At 39.4% G+C, this 26,580-nt stretch overlaps 1 protein-coding gene across 6 annotated transcripts in view; it reads right to left on the reverse strand.

Annotated features, from left to right (window-relative positions):
• The window catches only part of GBF1 (golgi brefeldin A resistant guanine nucleotide exchange factor 1), a 218,814-nt gene that overhangs the window by 45,111 nt on the left and 147,123 nt on the right, over positions 1-26,580 (reverse strand). For all 6 annotated transcript variants that reach the window (XM_088154510.1, XM_088154511.1, XM_088154507.1 and 3 more), the window contains exons 19-27: positions 25,819-25,942; positions 24,169-24,294; positions 23,795-23,877; positions 23,432-23,668; positions 22,901-22,994; positions 13,596-13,772; positions 8,627-8,691; positions 8,068-8,191; positions 6,241-6,312 (exon numbers count right to left, since the gene is read on the reverse strand). In XM_088154510.1, coding sequence (XP_088010636.1) covers positions 6,241-6,312; positions 8,068-8,191; positions 8,627-8,691; positions 13,596-13,772; positions 22,901-22,994; positions 23,432-23,668; positions 23,795-23,877; positions 24,169-24,294; positions 25,819-25,942 — 1,102 coding nt within the window. The remainder of the gene's footprint in view (positions 1-6,240; positions 6,313-8,067; positions 8,192-8,626; positions 8,692-13,595; positions 13,773-22,900; positions 22,995-23,431; positions 23,669-23,794; positions 23,878-24,168; positions 24,295-25,818; positions 25,943-26,580) is intronic.

Raw genomic sequence — 26,580 nt, forward strand, 5'->3', positions numbered from 1 at the left:
AAAAATCCAGAAAATCACATTGTCTGATTTTTAAAGAATTTATTTGCAAATCATGGTGGAAAATAAGTATTTGGTCACCTACAAACAAGCAAGATGTCTGGCTCTCACAGACCTGTAACTACTTCTTTAAGAGGCTCCTCTGTCCTCCACTCGTTACCTGTAGTAATGGCACTTGTTTGACCTTGTTAGCAGTATAAAAGACACCTGTCCACAACCTCAAACAGTCACACTCCAAACTCCACTATGGCCAAGACCAAAGAGCTGTCGAAGGACACCAGAAACAAAATTGTAGACCTGCACCAGGCTGGGAAGACTGAATCTGCAATAGGCAAGCAGCTTGGTGTGAAGAAATCAACTGTGGGAGCAATAATTAGAAAATGGAAGACATACAAGACCACTGATAATCTCCCTTGAACTGGGGCTCCACGCAAGATCTCACCCCATGGGGTCAAAATGATCACAAGAATGGTGAGTAAAAATCCCAGAACCACACGGGGGGACCTAGTGAATGACCTGCAGAGAGCTGGGACCAAAGTAACAAAGGCTACGCCGCCAGGGACTCAACTCCTGCAGTGCCAGACGTGGCCCCCTGCTTAAGCCAGTACATATCCGGGCCCATCTGAAGTTTGCTAGAGAGCATTTGGATGATCCAGAAGAGGATTGGGAGAATGTCATATGGTCAGATGAAACCAAAGTAGAACGTTTTGGTCTAAATTCAACTCGTTGTGTTTGGAGGAGAGAGAATGCTGAGTTGCATCCAAAGAACACCATACCTACTGTGAAGCATGGGGGTGGAAACATCATGCTTTGGGGCTGTTTTTCTGCAAAGGGACCAGGACGACTGATCCGTGTAAAGGAAAGAATGAATGGGGCCATGTATCGTGAGATTTTGAGTGAACACCTCCTTCCATCAGCAAGGGCATTGAAGATGAAATGTGGCTGGGTCTTTCAGCATGACAATGATCCCAAACACACTGCCCGGGCAACGAAGGAGTGGCTTCGTAAGAAGCATTTCAAGGTCCTGGAGTGGCCTAGCCAGTCTCCAGATCTCAACCCCATGGAAAACCTTTGGAGGGAGTTGAAAGTCCGTGTTGCCCAGCGACAGCCCCAAAACATCACTGCTCTAGAGGAGATCTGCATGGAGGAATGGGCCAAAATACCAGCAACAGTGTGTGAAAACCTTGTGAAGACTTACAGAAAATATTTGACCTCTGTCATTGCCAACAAAGGATATATAACAAAGTATTGAGATGAACTTTTGATATTGACCAAATACTTATTTTCCACCATGATTTGCAAATAAATTCTTTAAAAATCAGACAATGTGATTTTCTGGATTTTTTCCCCCATTTTGTCTCTCATAGTTGAGGTATACCTATGATGAAAATTACAGGCCTCTCTCATCTTTTTAAGTGGGAGAACTTGCACAATTGGTGGCTGACTAAATACTTTTTTGTCCCACTGTATATAAAGGAATGACTTCCCCCTTCAACAGAACAGGTACAAACAAGTAACTTATAACCTTTTCTAAAAATACAACTAATGACCTCTTCTTCCCATATCTCATCTCTTATCTATAAACCTTTTAAGATAAACCTCTTATCTTAAAACCTCATCATTCAGCCCTGGTCAGCAAAAGTCCATTAATGGTTACCAGAGATGGCAACATATCTTACTATAGCCTTGATCAAATAAACCAACTTTATATTCCTTCCTTTTACTTTTGACAATCTTGTTGTTTAATCCCTTCAAATAATGTCCTAAAACTTGGATTTCTTTTCATTTTTTCTTTGTCCCTTCTCACAAACTCCTTCAAAACTTTAATAGGTCTCTTTTGTAAATCCAATATAGGAAAGTTATCCAAGTCATTCTTCTGGTTTGTTATTTTTATGTCTCTTCTAGTTATTAAGACATCAGCCAGGTTTTTTTTGTATGTCCAGTATAACATCTTTTTCCATATAATTCTTATAGCCGGCTTTTTTAAAGCTTTGTTCAAATCAATTTCAGTCTTGTCCGGTATGAAATGAGAGACAAGATATCTAGAGCACTGCTGGCACTCATCTAAGGACGAACTTGACCGAACATGGGTTAGAGCCGCTATTAAGGCCTACCAAGTGGCAGTAAGGGCGGCGAAGCAACAGCACTCCTCCACTCTTACTGCATCTGCAGATTGCTGCCCCACAGCCCTGTTTCGGTCAGGCTTCAGACCTGGGTATGGTACAGAAACAGCATTGGTCATGCTTCTGGATGATCTCTGGCATGGGTGGGATAGTGGCTGTGCATCCATCTTTGCCTTACTTGACCTCTTGGCAGCTTTCAATACCATCGACCATGGTATCCTTCTGGATGACTCAGAGAATTGGGGGTGGGCAGTACAGTATTGTGCTGGTTCACCTCCTTCCTCCAGGGTTGGTTCCAGTTAGTGGTGATTGGAGAGGAGATCCTACCCCTGCCCCCTGCCATGCAGGGTGCTGCAGGAGTTAGTGCTCTCACCTCTCCTATTTAACACCTACATGATATCTCTGGGTGAGCTTATCCATTGCTATGTAGTGAGGTATCATCAGTATGTTGATGATACTCAATTGTATATCTCCACCCCTGGTGACTTAAGCGATGCTGTGGATGTCCTATCTCGGTGTCTGGAGACTGTGAGGATCTGGATGGGGAACAACAGACTTCAACTGAACCCTGGTAAGACTGAGTGGCTTTGGGTATTGAGCCCCTGTGGTTCTAGGATTTTACCATCTTTGGTACTGGATTGTGATGGAATGGAATTATGAAGGCCAGACTCAGGGAGAGAAGCATCCTCTTTCATTTCCGGAAGGGAGGGGAAGAGATAAGAGGATGAGGCTGGCACCTCCCTGAGGAATTCATTCTGTTTTCGCTTGCTACTGTGGGAACAGAGTATCAGTTAGGGAAGATTCTTGATAGACGTTGTAGCTAATAAACATTGCTGATCTGAATCTGCATGGTCTCCTGGAGTTCCTTGGGCTAGGCCTGACATGGATGGGGTCACACTGCCCCAAATAGACTCTTTGTGTAATCTGAGGTCCCCCTGGACTCATGACTCCTACTCAAAGAGCAGGTGGCAGCTATGGCTAGGAGGGTGTTTTCACAACTTCATATTGTGTACCAGTTGCACCCATTCCTAAATCAGAGGGACTCATGGTCATTCATCCCCTAGTCACCTCCCAGCAATGCGCTCTACATGGGGCTGTCCTTGAAGAGTTTCCAGAAACCTCAACTGGTGCAAAATGCAGTGGTGCAAGCAGTTATGTGTGTTCCTAGTAGAACACACGTTACACCTCTGCTTCGTGAGCTCCACTGATTACCAGTTTGTTTCTGAGTACAATTCATTATGCCGGTGTTGACCTTTAAAGCCCTTCATGGCATGGGGCTGGGCTCTCTGAGGGACCGCCTCTTCCCGATTTCATCTGCCCATCCTACCAGATGCAGCAGAGAGGGCATGTTACGAGTTCCATTGCCTAGGGAGCTTCAGTACATCTGGTGGGCCCTAGGCAGCAGGACTTTTTTTGCTGTGGCGCCTACGCTTTGGAATCTTCTCCCCCCTGAGGTGAGGTTGGCGTGTGTTAAGCTTCCAGAGGTCCCTTAAGACTTGGTTATGCCAGCAGGCCTGGGGACCCCAGGAGACGGGGGAATTAGTGAGGTGGCTCCCTTATTTTTAACATCCTTTTATTCTTTGTTTTATTTTTATTTTTATATTTTTAATGTATTTATTGACTGTTTTTAGCTTTGTTGTACACCACCCAGAGTCACCTGTGGTGAGATGGGCAACTATATAAATTGGTTTAATAAATAAATAAATAAATAAATAAATAAATAAAACACATCCAATGTTAAATTATTTTTCTCCATTCTGTGTTAGCAAGTTGAATTAAAGTGTTCTTCTCCTTTAATTGTAATCTTTAGTTCCTTCTGGTTCCCTTTAGTGTCCAACCTTTAAAGCCCATCCTGTCATGATTTTTTCTTTAGAATTCAAAACAGCCATTTCCCATGAGAAGGGTTCTTATAATTAATTTCAAAATCTTATTTCAAATCCATCTGTACCCTTATTCCGTTTATAACTTTCCAAAATCAATACTCTAATCATCCTTTTGTTGTTTATTCAAAAAAAAAATTCTAAGTCCCTAAAGTCATATTTAAAACAACTTTCGGTAAGGACTGAAGGAAACTCGACTGATGAATACAGTAAAACTTGCCATTCTGAAGGTTCTTAATATTTGAAAAGCAATAAAAAAGCAATTCCAAAAGTGATTAAGGAATGAGGCTCCACCAAACTTTGTCCATATAGGCTACATTACAACTGTGAGCTTACTTGGAATTCCTTGACTCCCAGCCACTTGATTCACAAGCCAACTACAAAAAACTTAGTTCCTTTAGTCTACTCATGAGGAGTTGCTGTCTGGAGTACATGTGGGTGATCTCATGATCTCTCCTTTATCCAGAAAGATTTCACCTGCCAGGATCTACCATCTGGCCACCGATGTCCACTGTAATGCCATCCCTGCTCCTTTAGGGACATCTAGTTCACCATGTCCTCACAAAGTCCCTTTTTCTTACATTTACGATGATCTCTTGAACATAGAGTGTTTAAGAACAGACTGTAGATATTGCAGCAGCACACATAAGTTATTCAGATTTTTTTAAGGACCATCATTTTGTAAAGGATAAAGTGATCTCAGCTGTCCCAGAAAACTGTATCTGGGTTTCAAAAATTTATATTATGAGTGTATAATGTAATATATGATTATGAAATAGAAAAAAATGAATATTTTGCAGGGAGTATGATTCCCATGAACATTGGGGCTTTGATTCAGACTGGCATTAGTAAATATAGATTTTATTGAAAAATTAAGTCTATTGCACAATGCATTCTAATCAGATTTAGGATCTTAAGACAGAGATAATTAGTTCTTGTGATACATGTCCATCATAGTGTGCCACTAAGACTTCAAGCTGTAATACGTATGTAGAGTGCTACTATAAACAATTCCAGGAGCTTAAGGATCTTTGACCTACATGGCCAATGCACAGCCATTTGAATAAGTTGTATCTCTTCCATATATATTTCAGAGCAGGAAAAGCATAGAGGTGGTCCTCATTTAGCGACTGCAATTGGGACTGGCAACTTGGTTGTTAAGTGAAAAATCACATGACTGCAACTGTGCTTACAATTTTTACAGCATCAGAAGAATACAACCCCAAACATCTGGGTGAGCCCAAATGGGGGGCAAGGTTTCTGGAATTTGACTCATGAGGAAGCCAGGTAAAAGGGCAAACCTTATGACTCCTTTTCCCCACTACCCCACCCTTTGGTATGTTCACCCCGGCGCTGGGATAATTAGCAAGAAGAGAATTGATGTTTGTATTTACATGCAGTGGAGAGGAAGGGATTACAAGAGAGCAAACAGGCACACAATGGGGAATACACGTCAAAAGGAATCCACTCCAGCCAGCTGTTTGCCTAGCATACTGGCAGCTCTGCTTAGGAGGCAAACAAAAGCCTTTAGTGTGAAATTGAATGGGATCATGTCAATTTCAGGCAATAGCAAGGGGTAGGAGGGTTCTAATCAATTACAGTTACAGCTTGTTAACTTGTGGTTAGCACTTTTTAGGGATGTGCTAAGGAGAAAAGCAGCTCAGGAAGAGATAGCTTGTTTAGGCAATCTCTTCGCTCTGCAATTGGGGGAAAAGAAAAAAAAACGGGTCAGGTACTGGACATTGCGTGCTAACTGACTGTAATGGTGAACACACAACTGAGAGGGAGATGCTGTGAAGGTTATAAATGCAGGCATTGGTTGCAATGTAACTTTTTCATCGCTGTCATAACTGCAGGCAGTTGCTGTCCAAGGCAGTTGCTAAACAAGGACTACCTGTAAAGGATACATAGAACCCCCCCCCCAAAAAATACTAGATAGAAATACTATTGTACTCAAGGATCTCAGTTTGGATTACTGATAGAAAGCTAAGCGTGGTAACTGCATATCTCTGAAGGAAAATGAAACCAAAATAAGACAATGTAGCTCCAAATAATTTCTAAGGGGCAAAACTTCAAGAAGCTGGCAATATTTTCTTATTTAAGAAATCAATACAAGTCTACCTAAAAAGTGCAATGAAATCTCATTACACGCAGTAAGCCTTCTCAAATCTCTGCAACTGGTTTAAGCCAGTCATACCCACATATTTCTAATCTGCCTGAAAGGCTAACTCAAACCTCACCTTCATTAATTCCTGCAGGGACTCGAGTTGCAGAAACTTGCTCTCTGTGATTAACTTCTCTGGATCACATTGCTGTAAAGGGAAAATTAAAGGGGACTGCATTAGGAAACAAACAAATTATTAATCTTGCAAGACAGACCTCATAGAATGTACATAGTATAGAAAACTAAGTGTCCACAAACAGTTCTAGAATATATTGCCTATTAATAGCCCATACTAATTTTTAGGGGGAAGGATTTCTTGGTTTGAATCCATCAACTTTTTCTTATGAAATTAAGGAGCATAGTTTCTTGAAAGGACTATGAGATGTAACAAATACAAATATACAAAATATACCTGTCCAATATAGCTTAAAATATATTGCAGCACTTAAGGTATGGAGGCCTTTGAAGAACTTAATGTTGGCTCTTTTTTTTCATTTTGAATTCAGTATTATCATCTACTGATGATAAAATCCATTGTAAATACCTTTTTCCCTAATCAGAGTGAAAGCTGTTAAATCTCATGTTAAAAACAGCCAACTATGCTGTTTTTCCTGTCTGCCATAAATCAGAACAGGGATGACACAAGGTTCCTTGCCAAAAGGTACCTAAGAGTTGACTATGTTATATACGTAATAATGACTTCCAAAGCAAAAGCCTCCCTTTAGAACATGAAGTAGTAATCATGGAAGTGATGATGGAGGGAAATACCACTTCTCTACCTGTTATTTATTTATTCTAATATAAGATACATTTTTATTGCCAAACCCACCTTAAGCCCAAAGGTGGTGATGGTAGTATTATTATTCTATTACTACAGGTAGTCCTCTCTTAACTATCACAATTGGGACCATCAACTCTGTTACTAAGTGATGCGGTTGTTAAGTGAGACATCGTGTGACTGTGACTTGCAATTTTACTGCCAGCTTCTCCATTGACTCTGCTTGTCAGAAGTTGGCTGTGAAGCATGCAAATGGCGATCACATGACCGCGGGATGCTGTGATGGTCATAAATATCTACTGGTTGCGAAGCACCCAAATCTCAATCATGTAACTGTAGGGACGCTGCGATGGTCATAAATGCGAGGACCGGTCATAAAGTTACTTTTTCAGCTCTGTCATAACTTCAAACAACAGGGCAGTTGTTAAGCAAGGTATACCTGTAATATAAATGTATGCATACATGACCATGATATATGTATGTATACATTTACATTAGTAATAAGCATACATGATCATGATATTTGTATGTATATATCTAGTATAGATTTATTTTAACTACAGCATCTATCAATATCTCAGTTTGGATTTAGTAGTATTTTCTTATGACACAAAACAGGCCACAGTTAGACTTTAAAAGTACTTGTTATTAATAAATCAATTTGATATGCAAATGTTAAAGACTGAATGAAACAAAGAGATCCACATTTTGTTTAAATAATGGGAAACTGCTTCAACATTTCAAAACATTTCACAACAACTTATTCAATCAACAGTATTTCAGACTTACTGGATTCCACTGCATCTGCATAAAAAGGAATGACTAAATCACTGTGTTATTGGAAATGCAATAAAAATAACAATTAAAATATCTATTTCCAATCTTCTAAAACAGTTATAATAATTTGACTTTGAGACATGATTTAATATTTTCAGTTGTTAATATTCTTTTGAACATGGACATTGGCAGTTGAACTACAGAAACAGATTCATCACTCTCTTCTCATTGCCAAGAAATCTGTCTTTCAACAATGGAAAGGTAAATTTATGGCCTCAATTACTCAGTGGATTGAAGATCTGATGTTCTAGTTTACATGTGTTTATCTTTTAACTGAACCCAAATTACCTTTATACATTCCAGGGCCATTCTCTTTGCTTCCTGATTCTCTGTGGATGGTCCTCTCATACCAGATTGTTCTGTGCCACTGAGTGTCAGCCAATTAACAAAAATTAACACTGTAGACTCACCACTACAAAAGAAAAAAAGTATTCTTAAATATATGGAGGGAGGAGAAATTATGCAAATAGCTAACTCAGTGTCAGAATCCTAATCCTAATGCAGCCAAAATGCTCCCATTTATTCTCAAGAGAGATGTATCAGCAACTTTATTAGAAGTGCAAGGATTGCAAATGTATAAAAAATATTTACAAAATGATTGAGGTATGGGTGAATCTCAAACATCACAATGGGGACAAAACATCCTCAGGAGACACAGAATATTGGCTGTAGAGGAAAAACTATGAGATGGACAAAAAGCCATGACTTTTGGCTGGAACCTAACTAAGAGCAATTTGCACTACAGAATATAGATTCCATCTATATTTTCTAATATCTAATAATTCTATATGTAACTATAGAAGTTCAGGCTTTTCTGCCAGTCTATTGCATTATCTGGGCTACCCACCGATTAGAAGGTGTTTCTTCTCGCTGAAGAGAGATCTTGCCATTGGGATCTACAAAATCTTCAACCTATGGATCAAACCAATACTTTAAAATGTATTTTATTAAAATATTTAAATACTGCTTTTCATTGCATTATTCAAATCTGTCTGTCTGTCTGTCTGTCTGTCTGTCTGTCTGTCTGTCTGTCTATCTATCTATCTATCTATCTATCTATCTATCTATCTATCTATCTATCTATCTTTAAATATTTTAAACATAGAAGCACAGCCATAAAATGATTTTGAAAAAGTCCATTAAAAATAGTAGGCAGTGAAAGATAAAAGTATAGTAGCAAAAAGCCAGTCTTGGGGTTCTGTTGAGCCTTTTCAAGAGGAAGTTTCCTTTAATGCTTGATAACAGTACTGTCCATTTGAAGATTGCCACTAAAAGGTATATTACTGTGATTGTTTTAAATAGATTTATAAAATGTTAGCTACCCAGAGTTACTGCTCAGGATATGGGTGGCCAAATAAATTGAAATAAACAAACATATAAACATATATACATACACACACACACACACATACACACACATACATGCACACACAAAAATAGAACAACCTAACCCATTAAAATGTCCAGGGAAAGAAGGTTGTTGCTTAACACTGAATACATAGTGGTCTTAGTGATGGTTTTGTAACCATAACAGCACATCAGAGAAGTATTTTTCTTATATCAATGTATCATACATGATGTGTTAACACAAAGAACTTTGAAATACCCTCTGTGGCAGACTGTAAAATACAAGCAGGCTGATAGAGTGTAATACTTTCCCAAATTGTTTCTGTTGGATCATCCTCATTCACCAAATTCTTTCTTTTATTGTACAGAACAGAGGAGGGATCATAAGGAGCCTTATTTTCCTTCTCTTTTCTACCACTGTCATGGATATTAAAGGGTTAGGCTGAAATAACCACAGGCCACTCCCTCTGGGACTCTCCATGCTAATTAACCACAGTATTATAAAAGCGAGAATGTAACTGTTTCTTTCCCCCTGCTTTTACCTGATGTTTCTCCAATTTTGCCAGTTTTTTCTAATTTTTGGTGATGTTTTATACACACACACACACGCATGCCTGCCACAGAGCGTATACACACACACACACACACACACACAGTGTAGTGGTTAGAATGCTGTCTTTGATGCAGGAGACCGGGGTTCAAATCCTGGCTGGTACCTACCTTACTAGTAGGGGTCCTTGGGCAAAGACCCCCTAACACTTCACCTGCCTACCTCAAATATGAGAGTGACACAAACTAACAGAATTATGCCGGCTCGGATGTCGCCTGATTAACAAGGTCCATGCCAGATGTTGGGGAACCAGGACAATTTGACGATAAGTGGGCTACTGGAACAAACCATACATGGATGAAACAAGAGAACCTGGAATTGATGGAACGCTACTACAACAGTAGACCTAATGAGAGAGGATATATGAAATGTATGAGGAAACTCTGGACTGACAGAGACCTACATCCATACTAACTGAGAAACAACTTGTTACCCAATGCTTCAACACAGTGAAAAGGAAGCTGCTCTCACAACTTGAGATAGAACAACTATATATTACATCCCAGACTTCAGAAGACCCGGAAGAACAACTGGAAATGTAGCCAACACCTGAAGCTAGAATGTCACTGCCAACCCCTTCATTACAGAGCACAGCAGCTGATATGAGATATAAGATCATGGATAAAGTAGCTGCGGTCAACCCTTGAGACCGATTACCAAGGCTCAGTGGAGAAGTACCATCAGACAGTATGCTAGAAGATGCCAATAGAGTCCTCACGATGATCCCTACTACCACAACTCAAACCAATGAACTGGTATATGCTACAGCTGCTGTAATCCTGGAGATGCTTGGCTACACGATCAGGAAGAATAGCAGTACATAATCCCCCTGGAAAATGAGATTGGAGGCTAAGATCAAGGCAACTCAGAGAGAAGTTAGTCAGCTGGTGGAACTACAGAAGGGGGTGAAAATTAAAGATAAGACTTGGCTACTGAAAAATGCAAGGGCCTGACTCCATCTAAAGCCCTAGAGACTGCTAAACAAAGGCTCACAGCACTGGCTGCCAGGCTAAGGACATACACTAGAGAGGCAGAGGCCAAGAAGATAAACGCCCTGTTCTCCAAAGAACCATCCAAGGTGTACTCCCAACTGCAGTGTGACAACAGAGTAACGGTAGAGGCACCAACAGCAGAAACTGAACAGTACTGGAAAAACATATGGGAGAAGGAGAAGAAGATACATAACACCAGTGCAAAGTGGCTGCAGGACCTGAAAGCAGACCACAACAATCTCCCAGAACGAACCAGTCACTATCACTGTAGCAGACATCTAATAGCAGATCAAGAACATGAAAAACTGGACAGCGCCAGGTCCAGACATGATCCACACCTAAAGAAACTAACAGCAGTGCATGAATGCCTAGCAGCATAGATGAACCAGCTGCTAGCAGCAGGCTCCCACCCACACTGGCTAATACAAGGAAGGACAGTGCTGATCATGGAAGACCCCCCACAAGGGAACAGAACCATCCAATTACCAGCCAATAACCTGCCTCCCCATAACATGGAAAGTCCTATCAGGCATCATAGCCGCCAAGCTACTGGAACCTTTTGGGCCAGTACATGAGCACAGCTCAGAAAGGCATTGGGAACAACACCAGAGGCTCAAGACACTAGTTGCTCATATAGAGCAGTCACTCGAGACTCAAAGTCTAGACAGACCAATAAGAATACAACCTGGATTGACTACATGAAAGCCTATGACTCAATGTCACACACGGCTCTGTGAATGCCTGGCGGTATACAAAGTCAACAGGACACTAAGGACCTTCCTCAAGAACTCAATGGGACAGTGGAAGACAACACCGGAAGTCAACTCAACACAGCTTGCACAAGTGGCCATCAAGTGTGGCATATACCAAGGTGATGTCCCTGCTACTGTTCTGCATTGGCTTGAACCCCCTCAGCTGGATAATCGCAAGGACTGGATACCGATACAAGTTCAAGAGTGCAACTACCATCAGCCACCTCCTCTACATGGATTACATCAAGCTGTATGCTCAGAGTGAACAAGACATCGACTCACTGATCCACCTGACATGGATCTACAATGAGGACATTGGGATGTCATTCACACTGGAGAACTGTGGCTGGATGGTGGCAAAGAGGGGGAAGATAGTTAAGACTAATGGAGTGGAACTACCAGTGGGCCACAGAGCAAACATACAGACCAGCTACAAGTACCTTGGTATTCCATAGTCATATGGGAACCATGATGAGGAGGCAAGGGAAACAGCAACAACCAAGTACCACCAAAGAATAAGACAGGCCCTGAAGAGCCAGCTCAATGGGAAGAACAAGATCCACGCTATCAACACGTACGCCCTGCCATTCATAAGATACCCTGCCGGTATATTGAGCTGGCCAAAGCAGGACATGGAGGCTACCAATGTGAAGACCCGGAATCTCCTCACAATGTATGGGAGTTTCCACTCCAAGACTGTACCCAGAAACTGTACATGAGGCGGAAAGAGGGCAGGCGGGTCTGATGAGTGTCAAAGCCACTGTTCTGGATGAAACCCAGAGCATCCAGGAGTACATCAGTAAGATGGCACCCAAAGATGAGCTAATAAGAGAATGCCTGAGGCAGCAGCAGACATGGGAGGAAGTTCAAGCAGAGGAAGTACCATGGCAGGAGAAGACCATGCATGGGATGTACCATCACCAGATAACTGAGGTGGCTGAATTGGGAAATCCTACCAGTGGCTGGAAAAAGCTTAATTAAGAGACAGCACTGAGGCACTGATCATAGCAGCACAAGAACAGGCACTAAGCACCAGATCCATAGAAGCAAAGGTCTACCACACTAGACAGGACCCAAGGGGCGGACTGTGCAGAGAGGCCTCTGAGATAGTCCAACACATAGTGGCAGGGTGTAAGATGCAGGCAGGAACAGCATACACTGAATGGCACAACCAGCTGTTGTAGCTGGCCTTGTGTACAGGAACATATGCACATTGTATGGGCTAGAGCCTCCCAAGTCCAGATGGGAGATTCCACAAAAGGTCATGGAGAATAACAGGGCTAAGATCCTGTGGGACTTCCAGATCCAGAAGGACAGGCAGTACTGCCCAATCAACCAGACACTGTGGAAGTAGACAAGGACTAGAAGACAGCAGTGGTGACAGATGTAGTGGTGCTACAACAGTGATATCAGAAAGGAGTATAAGAAGCTGGAGAAGTACCAGGGCCTGAAGGAGGAACTAGAGAAGATGTGGAAAGTGGCCAAAGTGGTCCCAGTGGTGGTAGGGGCACGTGGGGCTGTGACTCCTAAGCTGGGAGAGTAGCTCCAACAGATCCCAGGAACAACATCAGAGCTCTCTGTCCAGAAGAGTGCAGTGCTAGAAACAACTAAGCTACTACGCAGAACCCTCAAACTCCCAGGCCTTTAGTAGAGCACCCAGGATATACATACCACGCATAGGGGTGAGAGGGGAATTTATATATATAATAATATATATTATGTTAATATTAATATTTATATTGCTAGCTGTACTAAGTAGTGTACATGCTTGCTCTAATCTGGATTCGGAGACTGACTGTGAGTCTGCTGGGTGCAAACCAAACTGGAAATTACCCACAGTAAGTTTCCAACAGTTTCTAAATTTACAGGCCAAAACTAGGACCTTAAATTGGGCTTAGGAGCATAAAGGAAACTAGAGACACTTCTGCACTCGAGTCTTAAGCTGCATACAGCATTAAAAGCTTAAGCTGTGTACAGCATTTAAAATATTCTGCAAAGAACATTTAAAAAATGTCAGGCTTTCTTGGCACTTTGAATATACAGCAAAGGCCAAGGATGGCAAATCCTCTTGTCCTCTCACCCAATTAATCTAGTATGTACTGTCATTTGTTTTACCTCCACCATGGTTTTTGGCAATAATTCTGCTCTGAAAAGCTGCAACATTGCCTCCATTATGTTTTTCCAGCCCTCTCGTAAAATGTCACCATGTCGATGAGCCAAGTGGAACACAGTCTTCGCTGCAATGTGGGCTTTTGGATTGCTTCCAAAAACTGTTGGCAAATTCTCAATTGACTGCAAGAGAAAGGTACAAGTCAATAAATCCTTTTTTTTTTTTTTAAATCACAAATTGGTTAGGTATAAATTAGTAACTCAAAATGGAAAAACCTGAGTTAGTCAAATTTGCCACAATAAGTAATAGTTCAGTAGTTTCACAGCCTATGTATTGCAGTATACTGTCTGGAACTACTCTTAAAGGAATTTGGACACTTCCATTTGGACAAAATGCAATCAGAAGGACATAAGTGTGCTATTCAAGCCTAGGATGGCTTCCTGTCAACTTCTCGTTTCACAAATTATCTACTATGTATACAGTCCTAAGTGAACTGGGTCCTATGACCATTCCAGGAAAAGATTCAGAATCTACAGACCTTTCTTTCTTTCTTTCTTTCTTTCTTTCTTTCTTTCTTTCTTTCTTTCTTTCTTTCTTTCATTCATGAAACTCAGAAAGAGAAAGGAAGTAAAAGAAAAAGAAAAAGTGCAAAGAAAGGAAAAGTGAAAAAAGAAAAAAAGGAAAAGGAAACAGTGAAATAAAGAAAAGAAAAATATAAAGAAGTGACTTCCAATCTTCATCACAACAAATATAAACAAGTTTGGTAGCTCTTCACCTCCTAAACGTTATAATCAGATATCTCTTCTTCCCATAACCCATCCCTTATCTAGAAAATCCGTAAGACTAACTTTTCAATCCTGGTGTCAGCAAAAAGCCCATAAAGGGTTGCCAAAATTTCATTAAAACATGTCTTATTTTAACCTGGATCAAATAAACCAACTTTATGTCCCTTCCTTTTTCCTCTGAAAATTTTAATCTTTAGTTTGTAAATTGAATAAAAGACATTATCCAGGTCATTCTCTTGGTTTATCATTTAAATTTCCCCTTTAATTTTTAAAACTTCAGTCAGCTTCTTTTGTATATCTTTAGAGTCCTTATCCAGGTCATTCTCTTGGTCTATCACTTGTATTTCCACTTTAAATACCTTCTCTGTTTTGTAATCCACACTTTTTTTCAATCCAATATTTCTGATTCCACTACTTCTGCATCAAGCAAGATTTGTTTCACATCCATCATTCCTTCATCCTTTAAACATAATCTATCCATAGAAGCAGGCATCATTACTGATATTGTTGTTATTGTGGCTACTAATTTCTGGCCCCATTCTTCAAAGATCTCCTTTAATATTTCAAAAATTATAGTGTTTTGTGTCATTTGTAAATCTCAATCCTAATCAAAGCCAAAGGCAGGTTTTTTTCTTTTTACCTGGAATCTTTAGTCCACCCTAGTGTACAATTTAAATCATAAGGTCTCTAATCTCTGTTTTGGCTTACAGTAGACAAAATAATTCTGACTCCCACAAAAAGCTGTTTATTTAATATTAGTTCCAAAATCTTATAGTAAAAGTTTCAATATTCCAAATTTGTCTGGGCCCTTAATTTGTTAATAACTTTCTTGGTTCAAAATCTTATTTAGCATTTTGCAGATTTCCAGGAAGAAATGGCAAACTGAAGATGTCTCTCTTCATCATTCCTCTGGCCGAGGAAAGGACTTGAGATTGCTCACAAATGCGCTGTATAGTTGCTCCTTGCGAGGAGATTGGTTTAGAGCTATAGGAGATGAAGGAATAGCCATCTTGCTCAAACCATGTTCAGGGCCTTCAAAAGGACACTGGATTCACATATTTCCTTTTCTAATCACTTTCAGAAATTGCTTGTTAACTGCTTTTCAGCTATTAGGAACCTTTGGATGGACAAGTTTTACAGCACTGGGTGAATTTCCTTCAATCCTTAGTGAAAGAAGTTGTAACTACAAGTTTAAAGATTTAAACTTTTTTTGGAATAAACAGCAAAAGTGTGATTAGAACTTTGATTTTGGAAAATTACAAATGGAATAAGGGTCCAGATGGATTTGAAATAAGACTTGGGAATTAATTATAAGAATCCTTCCCATGGGAAAATGCTTTTGTTTTGAATTCTCTTTAAAAAAATGATAGGATGAGACTTTGAAGGTTGGACACTAGAGGGAACCAGAGGAACTAAAGATTACAATTAGAGAAGAACATTTAAATTTGACTTACTAATACAGAATGAAGCAAAATATTGTAACACTAGACATACTGAAGGATATTTTTTAACAATGCACCCAGAAGTTAATTTTAAGAGTGCCTCTATAGATAAACTGTGTTTAAAAGATGTTATGAGAGAGGAACAAGTTTTACCAGATAAGATTGAGACTGATTTGAAAGTGGATTTAAAAATGATAGGCTACAAGAATGATATGGAAAAAGATACTATGCTGGACATACAAAAGAAACTCGTTGATGTCTTAATAATTAAAAGGAATACACAAATAACAAATATCCAGTGGCCTGGATAATCTTCCCATTCAGGTAGCCCTCAACTTACAACCACAATTAGAACCGGAAATTCCGTCACTAAGTGATGTGGTCTTTAAGTGAGTTGTACCCAATTTTACAACCTTTTTTGCCATGGTCATTAAACGAATCACCATGGTCGTTAAGTGAATCACACAGTAATTAAGCGAACTTGGCTTCCCCCATTGACTTTGCTTGTTAGAAGCCCCCAGGAAGGTTGCAAATGGTGATAACGTGACCCCAGGACATTGCAACCATCATAAATACATACTGGTTGCCAAGTGCCTGAATTTTGATCATGTGACTGCAGGGACACTGTGATGGTTGTAAGCACGAGGACCGGTCATGAGTCACTTTTTTTAGTGCCATTATAACTTCAAACGGTTGTTAAATGAATGGCTGTAAATCTAAGACTACCTGTACTGGATTTACAAAAGAGGCTTGTTAAATTGTGTAAGAAGGGACAAAGGAAAAATAAAAAGAAATCAAGTTCTAGGATATTATTTGAACGGACTAAAGATCAAGATTGTTAAAAGTAAAAGGAAAGAATATAAAGTTGGTTTATTTGATCAAGAATATACAGATATGTTGCTATCTCTGGTAACTCTTAATGGACTTTTGCTGAAACGACGAGGCTTTAGGATTTGTTTACAGATAGGAGATGGGATATGGGAAGAAGAGATCATTTATTTTATTTTAAGAGAAGGTGATAAGTTACTAGAATTGTTTATACTTGTGATGAAGGAGAAAGTCATTTCTTTACATATTTCTTTTCTTTTTTTTTTACTATATTATCTTTTTCTTTCTTTTCTAACTTTCCATTCTTATTTCTCATTTATACCATTCATTTCTAATTCCTCTGCTTAGCATAACATTATCATTATGGGTAGTCTCTGAGTTATGACCATTCGTTAGCGACCATTCGAAGTTACGATGGTGCTGAAAAAATGGACTAATGACTGGTCCCCAAAGTTACGACCGCTGCAGTGCCCCCGCGGTCATGTGATCACGATCTGGGAGCTTGGCAACCCGTTTGCACTTACGACTGGTTGCCAAGCACCTGCAATCACTTGATCACCATTTGCAAACTTCCCTGCCAGCTTTCTTTGCTCACATGCACTGTACCCTCCTTCCCCCCTTCCCTCACAAACATGCACCAGCGCCCTCCTTCCCCTTTCACTTGTTCTCATGCATTCACTGGACCCACCTTCCCTCCTTTGCTTGCTCACTCGCATACACTGTGCCTTCCTAACCTCTTTTGCTTGCTTGTACGCACACACGCCTTCCTTCCCTGGCTCATATGCACCAGTGCCCCCCTTTCACTTGCTCGCACACACACCAGCCCCTTCGCACTGCACTGCAGCTATGGGGCTTTGCAGGAGGAAGGAGAAAGCCTCACGAACAGCCAGCAGCTTCCAACATGAGCTGCAGAGCATGTGTGAGAAGCACCCCTGGAGAGTTCTTCAGTGCCCAGAAGCACCCCTGGAGAGTCTTCAAGCAAGTGAAGGAGAGAAGGAGGGCATGGTGTGTTTGAGTAAGCGAGGGGGAAGGAGGGCGCTGGTGCATGCAAGCGAGCAAAGGAGGGTGCAGTGCATGCAAACGAGTGAAGGAGAGAGCTGGTGTGTGCAAGTAAGCGAAGGTGGAAGGAGGACACTGGTGCATGAGAGCAGGTAAAGGGCGAAGGAGGGTGGTGTGAGTGAGTGAAGGGGGAAGGAGGCCACATTGCGAGTGAGCAGAGGGAAGGAGTGCATGGTGTGAGCAAAGGATGGAAGGATGGTGCTGGTGCATGCAAGTGCATGAAGGTGGAAGGAGGGCACTGGTGTGCGAGAGCAAAGGAGGGAAAGAGGGCATGGTGCATGTGTGTGAGCGAAGGAGGGAAGAAGGGCTCAGTGTGTGGGAGCAAGCAAAGCAGAGAAGGAGGGTGCAGGGCATGCGAGTGAAGGAGGGCATGGTATGCATGAGTAAGTGAAGGGGGAAGGAGGGCGCTGGTGCATGAGGGAGGGAAGAAGGGCACAGTGCATGTGTGCAAGTGAGCAAAGGTGGAAGGAGGGTGCTGGTGCGTGTGAGTGAGCGAAAGGGGAAGGAGGACACTGGTGTGTGCAAGCAAATGAAGGAGGAAGGAGGATGCAGTGCATATGCATGAGCAAAGGGAGAAAGAAGGTCAAGAAGTCACAACATGAGACACAGTGTTGCAAGCAACCCCAGAGCCATGCAGTTCTGGGACTGTTCGCAGCCCTGCAAGGCAGGTTACAGGGCGGCCAAAAGACAGAGATGGGGGAGAGAGAGGTGGGTGGGGGGAGTTGGAGGCAGTACCTTACCTTACTGAGACTGAAGGCTGGGAGGGACCAAGCACAGAATGGCTTGGATTAGGGTGGGTCCTTGACTAACCACTGGTGGAATCTGCTTAACGACAGCAATGGGGAGTACCATTGCTATGTGATGTAGTCACGTGACATCTCACTTTATGACTGCATCACTTAGCGATGGAAATTCCAGTCCCAGTTGTGGTTGTAAGTAGAGGACTGCCTGTACCATACAAATCTCTAAAATATTCCTTCCAGCATTTTTTCATTTCAGTTTAATCCCAATAATTTCATAATTTTTATTTTTAATTCTTTTCATTCTGCTGCAAGCTTTTTGTTTAGCCCTTTTTACCCATTTCCAAAATGAGGTGTTTCTATCAAATTTGCTCTGAATTTTCTTTGCCTCTTCTAATGCTAACCATTCTTAGATCTCTTTTACTACGTTCTTTGGAACTGTCTTTCTCTTTCTATACATATTATTCAATATCTTTCATCCACAGTTTTGCAGCAATCTTTTATATCCTTTTTTCACCTTAGCCTCAGCCTCTTTCACTTAATTTCACCAAGCATCCTTTTTAATTCTTCCTATTAGCAAGAACTCCACATATTTCTATAGCACTCCGTAACATAATTACCATTCTCATTTAAATTTTGGTCTCTGAATGACCTAGTAGATTTTTATGTAGTTCTCATCTTGTCTCCCCCTCCCCAACATTCATGTCACCTCATAGAATAATTTTTTTCCTGGATCACATTCATTTAGAATATTGCACATTTTGCTCCAAAACATATTCCCTGGTTTATTGGAGCATAATAGAGAACTATAATTAATGGATGAATTCCTATCTTCATATGTATCCACAGCAATGTAGCTAATATCAATTCATACTTTCTGATGTACATTTTAGCCTTTTCATAATTAAATCTTTTCCATCACTTTGCTGCTTATATTCATGTCCACAAGATCAGATAATCTCCAGTCAGATCTATTATATCCTACACTTCCTAGTTTCATAGACAAACAAAATACTTGTTTCATTTCATTTCATTTCATTTCATTTCATTTCATTTCATTTCATTTCATTCACTCTGTATCATTTCCTTCTTTTAAATTCCAAGTTGCAACTTTCCATATACCATGGCCATCAACAGATAAACCCACAGATATTGACCTCTGCTGCAATAATGATCTTAGTCAATAGAGGCTTTTGTATAATGCTTTTTAGTAAGACAGAGGACATCCCATAATGCAAAGCCCAGCTTTACCTCAAGCAGGCTCTCAGTATTCTATGCAAGCTGGGACTTTAGATCTAGAGACTACTATGCAAGCCAAAATATTGATACCTGCATCCCACAAATCAGAAGATATACTGACACAGACTTAGCATGTACGTATATCTCAGAATGATTATAATATATAACCATATAATGATTTCAAAATAATTATGTTAAGACATGGAATGAAATTAAAAAGGACATGTTAAGATGGGAAAAATTAGAACTGTTACTATTAAGGAGAATTTCTGTGATAAAAATGAATGTTTTGCCTAGAATGATGTTCTTGTTCCAGACAATACCTGCTTTGACAACTGATGTACCATTCAAACAATGGCAAAAATATATATCTAAATTTGAATGTCAAGAGAAAAATCCACAGATAAAATATAAAGTGTTATAAGATGCAAAGGAAAGAGGAGGATTGGGTTTACCAGATTTGAAATTGTATTTTGCAGCTTGTTGTTTGGTCTGGATGAAAGAATGGGTCTTGCTGAGAAACAAGAGACTTTTAGAGTTAGAAGACCATGACCTGAAGTTTGGATGGCATGGATATTTATGGTATGATAAAGTTAATGTAGATTTTAAAAACTATTTTATTAGATGTGCCATACTGAGAATATGGAATAAATAGGCTGTGCCCCAAACACCTCTGTGGATCTCAGCACAAGAAGCACTTTATAGAAGAGAAGACAAATGGTTAACCTACCAGGTTAACAGATGAAGACAAATGGTTAACCTACCAGGAATTATTGGAAAATCACCAAGGGGAATACAAAATCTAATCAGGGCAGCAATTAATGGCATAAGAATATAGTTGTCAATGTTCTCCCATTTACAGTTATCAGAAAGATTTAAAATAGATAAAAAGACTTATGGTATGGAGCAAAGAAAGAATTCAAAGTACAGTTGTGTACCAATGATGAACATATAATTGCTAAAATATATAAACTTTTGTTGAAATTTGAAACAGAGGAAGAGCAGGTTAAAGAATATATGATAAAGTGGGCTAAGAAGTTTGGTTATAACATACAGATGGATCAATGGGAAAATATGTGGTTAAAAGGGTTGAAAATTATATTATGTTATGATCTTAAAGAGAATTTTTCTAAAATGATGTATCATTGTGCATGATCCCAGAGAAATTATCTAGAACATATAAAGGTATTTCAAATGTATGTTGGAAATGTGAACACCATGAAGGGACATTTTATTTATTTATTTGTTTGTTTGTTTGTTTATTTGTTAGTTAGTTAGTTAGTTAAATTTTTCAGCCGCCCATCTCCCCCCAATGGGGGAACTCTGGGCGACTCACAACAAACATTAAAAACATAAATATATATAAATACATAAAACATTACTAAAATGTTAATTTTAGTAATGTTAAAAACATTACTAAAAAGGAGAAGAAGAGTCCAAGAGGATGAAAAGTCTGAGGCTGAAGATAGAAGGCCTCTATGGGGCTAGCCATCCCCATGCTTGAGGTATTCTCTCCCCACCCCAGGCCAGGTGGCAGAACCAGGTCTTCAAAGCCTTACGGAAGGCCAAGAGTATGGGGGCCAATCACACCTCCGGGGGCAGAATGTTCCAAAGAGCGGCGGCTACCACAGAGAAGGCCTGCTTTCTGGACTCCGCTAATCAAAGTTCTTTCACTGAGAGGGTCCAAAGCATGCCCTCTCTGTGTGATCGGTGGGACGGGTTGAAGTCATAGGGGAGAGGCGGTCCCTTAGGTAACCTGGTCCCATGCCATGTAGGGCTTTAAAGGTGATAACCAACACCTTGAATTGGACCCAGAAGCAAACTGGCACCCAATGCAGCTCGCAGAGCAGAGGCATTACATGGGCCCTCCTTGGGGCTCCAACAATAGCCCGCGCGGCTGCATTCTGGACCAGCTGTAGCTTCCGGATACTCTTCAAGGGTAGCCCCATGTAGAGCGCATTGCAGTAGTCTATCTGGGAGATAACAAGGGCATGAATGAGTGACTGTTCGAAGGGCATCCCGATCCATGAAAGGGCGTAACTGATGCACAACCTGAAGTTGTGCAAAGGCCCTCCTTGCCATGGCTGCCACCTGCTCCAAGCAGGAGCTTGATGGACATCTAAAAAAGTTTTAAAATTTTGGATTCAAATACATACATTGATATAGAGGATTTTAAAGATTAATATTCAATTGAAGCCAGAACTCCTTTTAGGATTGATGGATAAACAGTTAGAAAAGAGCCATAGAAGATTATTTCAATATATGGTTACTGTGGCAAGATTATTATATGCACAAAGATGGAAAGATTCAGCATTACCCATCATGGAAAAATGGTTGGTGAAATTGATAGAACTTGCTAAGATGGACAAATTGACTTCTTTGATTAGAGAAAGGTCGCTATTGACATTCATCAATGACTTGAAACCTCTTATGGACTTTTTGAGTGAGAAAGAAAACGACTTTGTGATTTATGGTTTTGATGATTAGAAAGAATAGGTTATAGAAAGAAGGGAATTATGATGAAATTGGAGAGAGTGATTTGATTAGAATTGTATGTGTAACTGCCAAGAAGGATATCAGAAGCCATTTTTTAATACATGCTTTCTGGGGGTTTTCTTTTCTTTTTCTTTTCTATATTTTTCCCTCTTTTTTTCCCTTTCCCTTTCTTTTTTCCTTTTTCACACTTTGCTTTATATTTTTCTTTGAATGCATTTTCTTTAACTCTATAAAATCTCTTAATAAAAATGATTTTAAAAAAAGATAAGCTCTGTGGGAGATGCCTTTCTGAATTCATTTCTAAAAGAAGTCAGATTACTACATCAACTCTAGCCACAATAAAATCACTGGTTTTATTTGAGGGGGATGGGGCAAGGAGGCACACAAATGCATTTGTCATTTTGGGGGTAACTAATGCCAAGTTTGAAAACCCTGGACTATCCTCTAAAAATCTCCAGGTTTAGGCTTGTTCATTAATATTGCCATGAAAGGATCCTGTTGCAAGTAACATGGTTTAACTGTAATTTAACTTCAATCTTTCCATTTGAATCTTATATGTTATAGCACTAAATAATTTCAAATATCAAACCTTTTACTGGGGTCAGCTCACTGCTGGTTAAATATTAAGTAATCAAGTGCCATATATTCATATATGAATCAGCCTTCTTCATTAACTGTGATTCAATTTAAATTATCTGCCTGTCTCCATTTGAAAACTTACCTCACTGCTGAGAGCTGTGAATTTACAAAGAGAAATTATGAGGTTGTCAAAAACATCACTGAGGCCATAATGAGCAGATATCATTGCACATTTTCTGAAAGACAAATCATAACAATGTAAGAGAAACTACATAGTGAATGTTTCTACATTCTCCAGATCCTTCACATTATTTCCTGTGATGCAAAAAGACTTGTTCAAATCAAGCTGGTAACTTTCAAATGATACCATGTATGTGTTAATGACGGGCAAATTTACATAGTATACAGTAATTGTGGATTATACACAACCGTCATTGCAGTGATGATAAAAGTAGATGACATTCAGAAATACAATTCTGTCTTGCCAAAACACAAATATTACTTCAACATTCATTTTCCATTGTTGCATATCTATTCATATGTGTTCACTGGAGTCAAATATTGTATGCCTTTTTATGGAAAATATCAGCAAGATTTCCTAATATCAAAGTTTTTTGGTCAAAATAAGGACATGGAATATAAAATAATATTGAAGGCTGTGAAGGAGAGTTACCTAAAACCAGAAATAGCCTTCTGGATGATTGTTTCATCTAAGCTTTTGTCAAAAACATAGGAAAGGGCTGCAACAGTAGGTCCCCAGGTCATGGCAAAGAGGTCATGATCATAGCTGCCAGGTGGAACATGCAGAAAGATTCCTTCATCAGTGGCTCCACGATGCAACAACACGCTCCATACGTAGTTTTCTTTTACTAAACCTGTCTGCTCCTCTGGCATCACAATCTCTTCATTTCTATTAGGGATGAATACAGATGAATACAGAAACATTAAATGATCAATTGTTAAGCTGCATTGTAGCAAATGTGCGAGGATTGCTCTGATAACTCTCTCCTTCCAAAGGTAAATATAAAACACTTACTTGATAGCATAATACATATCTTCTAACATGTCCTGGTCAAAATCCTTGCCACCATTTACCCCTTTCAGATTTTTTCGAAATTCCTGTTATTAGCAGTGAGAGAAAGCACAGCATTACATTCTGATACATTCTGAATTCTGCAAATAAGCTTTATTGTGATATATTTTGAATATTTTATTATGAAATGCAGAAGCAACATATCTTTGGAAGATTGTTTTGGGATTAGTTTCTAAACTACTGCAATTCAAGAGAAAAAAACATAGAAACAGAAGCAAGAAAGCTTAAGGGGCAAATATAAATCTGAATAAAGCCTGAGAGACCAGAAAAATCAAGGTATTCAGGTTAGCAGATCCTATGAAGAAAAAATATTTCACCTCTAATGTCATAGGTACATTCTGTTTGCGAACATTATGATTGTGCTGGTCAGTATTCAGCATGATAACTGCATAGGCCAGAGCAAAACAGGCATCACTATTAGCAAATGGGGTCCCATTTGATTTCTGAAAAGGAGAGTGAGAATGGAAATCAGATTCAACATAATATAACTATAATACTGTAACTGAAAGGAAAATGACACAAATTTAAGCCACACTCCTCTAAAAATAAAGAGTAAATAGAAAACACTTTATAAATCCACATAAAAGTCCTATACATTGCCCAGCTTGTCTAACTAGATTTGCCAATCTAAGATTGCCAGTTCTCACTAAAACCAATCTTGGAGATTATTTCCTTCTACCAAATTTGTGTATATGACCCAGCTGGATATCTGTGTGCATATATGTATATATGAACTACCATAAGCCATACTTCAAAAACAGGGCAGGACAAAGACAAAAGTTCAATTAATATTAATTGAATTATTGATTATAAATTAACATTGTCTGATGTTACTTTTAATAATGTAACTTTTTGTAAAATTAATAGTTCCCCATCTACAGTGGGGCAAAAAAGTATTTAGTCAGCCACCAATTGTGCAAGTTCTCCCACTTAAAAAAATGAGAGAGGCCTGTAATTTTCATCATAGGTATACCTCAACTACTGTATATGTACATATTCTTTCTCACAGAAACTATTATCTTACATACAGTTAAAGAAAAAGAGAATGCAGAAGTTTGAGCTCAGCAAATTTAAGACTTGTTTATTCTTTAGTAAATTCCATTTAGCCCATAGGTTGCTATTACATTGAGGATGGATCTGTTTAGCCCAAGTTACAAACTGGAATAGAAACTGGGGAAAACTTTCCTCAGATACTGACATGTTTTTTTTCCCATTTGTTTACAACCAAGAAACAGGGTGATAGCCATATGTACTGAGTTGCAAGCATAAAGAAATCATATTTAGGTTGCAGTAAGTTTATAGGAAATTCAATTGAGTTCTTTGTTCTTACTTCCAGGTAAATACGCAGAGAACTGCTAATCTCTTTTCCATCTCCAATCTCCATCTCTTTTCATTGCCTTCAATGTTTGCAACAGACAACTTCACATGTATGCCTCTTACACATTTGCTTACTTTCAACAGCACTTTCCTGTATTATCTCAGATAATGTAACGTTATGATCCCCCCCCCGACTCCAGTCATAGCTAATTTTGTGGGAGAAAAACGTAGCCTTACTTTCAAGTAAATATGGCATCTAACCCCTACTCATACCATTTTTCAGCATGTGAGTGTTGTCCCAGTTTCCATTGTTAATTATTTCCATTTCAGTTTATTATTTACCATCTTGCTGCTAGTTTTGGATATTTTTCAAATAGACAATGCACATAGAATGCTAAGCTATAATGTGGTTTGTCTGACTTTGGCTGATTTTTGTTGTTTTGGTAATAAATCATAGCTCACATATTAATTTAGTCACCGTCAAAGCTTCCTCGGCCCCCCACCCCCAATTTCAAGTAAATATAACTTAACCAAAATCAGCTATTCTTTTCCACAATGATGAAAGTAAGCATAGAGAAAAGTGTTCTTCATTCCAATTTAATTGCTTAATATATTTAAGAACAAAGGAATAGGATAATTTCAGAACATACATGCCAATGTTCTGTAAAGGCTTCCAATAGCCTCTGAATCACAGGAGCTTCTCCTGGCAAACGAAAGGCTTCTAGGTAGAATCGCAAAGCTTCATCTAGTCGTAAACCTTGGAAATGGAAAGTCCTGAAAAGAAAACACAAAATCAAGGTAACTTGCTAGGCAGATCTACATCACAAAATCATTAAGGTCAGAACATGTTTTATTTTCAGACTTTTATTTCCAGTTATTTGGAGAAGTATGGGCTAGTTTCAGAGAATGTTTTGGTATGACAGTAAAAATTCTATGGAGAAGATAATACCACTAGAGTGTTCTGAAGAGTCCTTTATCCATGTTAGCACTTAGCCAGTTTCATCAATTCTCATCAAAGCCCTGTATTTTTAGCATAAGGGGTACCAAACAGGTCAGTTTATTAAAAGGTCTCTTACATACCAGCTGTATCAAAGATGATTAGGAAATACAGAGTTCCACACAATGGAAAGTGCAAGAGTCATTTTTAGGCTCTGATTCAGAGAACTACAAAAACGAAGGAAGGCAAATCTGTCAGCCTCTTAAACCAGTTTTTAAAATCAAATTATGGATTTTAGCCTGAAACATGCAATGAATAATGTTGAAATATTACCGACCTCACACATCTATTAAAATTTACCTTACAAATAAATTAATTATAATGAGGCAATGAATTGAATTTGGTCTGAGGGCCAGGTTCTGGCTACTACTTTCCCCAGGCAAGGGAAGGAAACTCTACCTTTCAGTATCATTTA

Source organism: Python bivittatus, unplaced genomic scaffold, assembly GCF_059951505.1.
Source record: "Python bivittatus isolate LINGU-HERP-01145 unplaced genomic scaffold, Pbiv_v1 ctg000050_np1212, whole genome shotgun sequence".
Classification (NCBI taxonomy): domain Eukaryota; kingdom Metazoa; phylum Chordata; class Lepidosauria; order Squamata; family Pythonidae; genus Python; species Python bivittatus.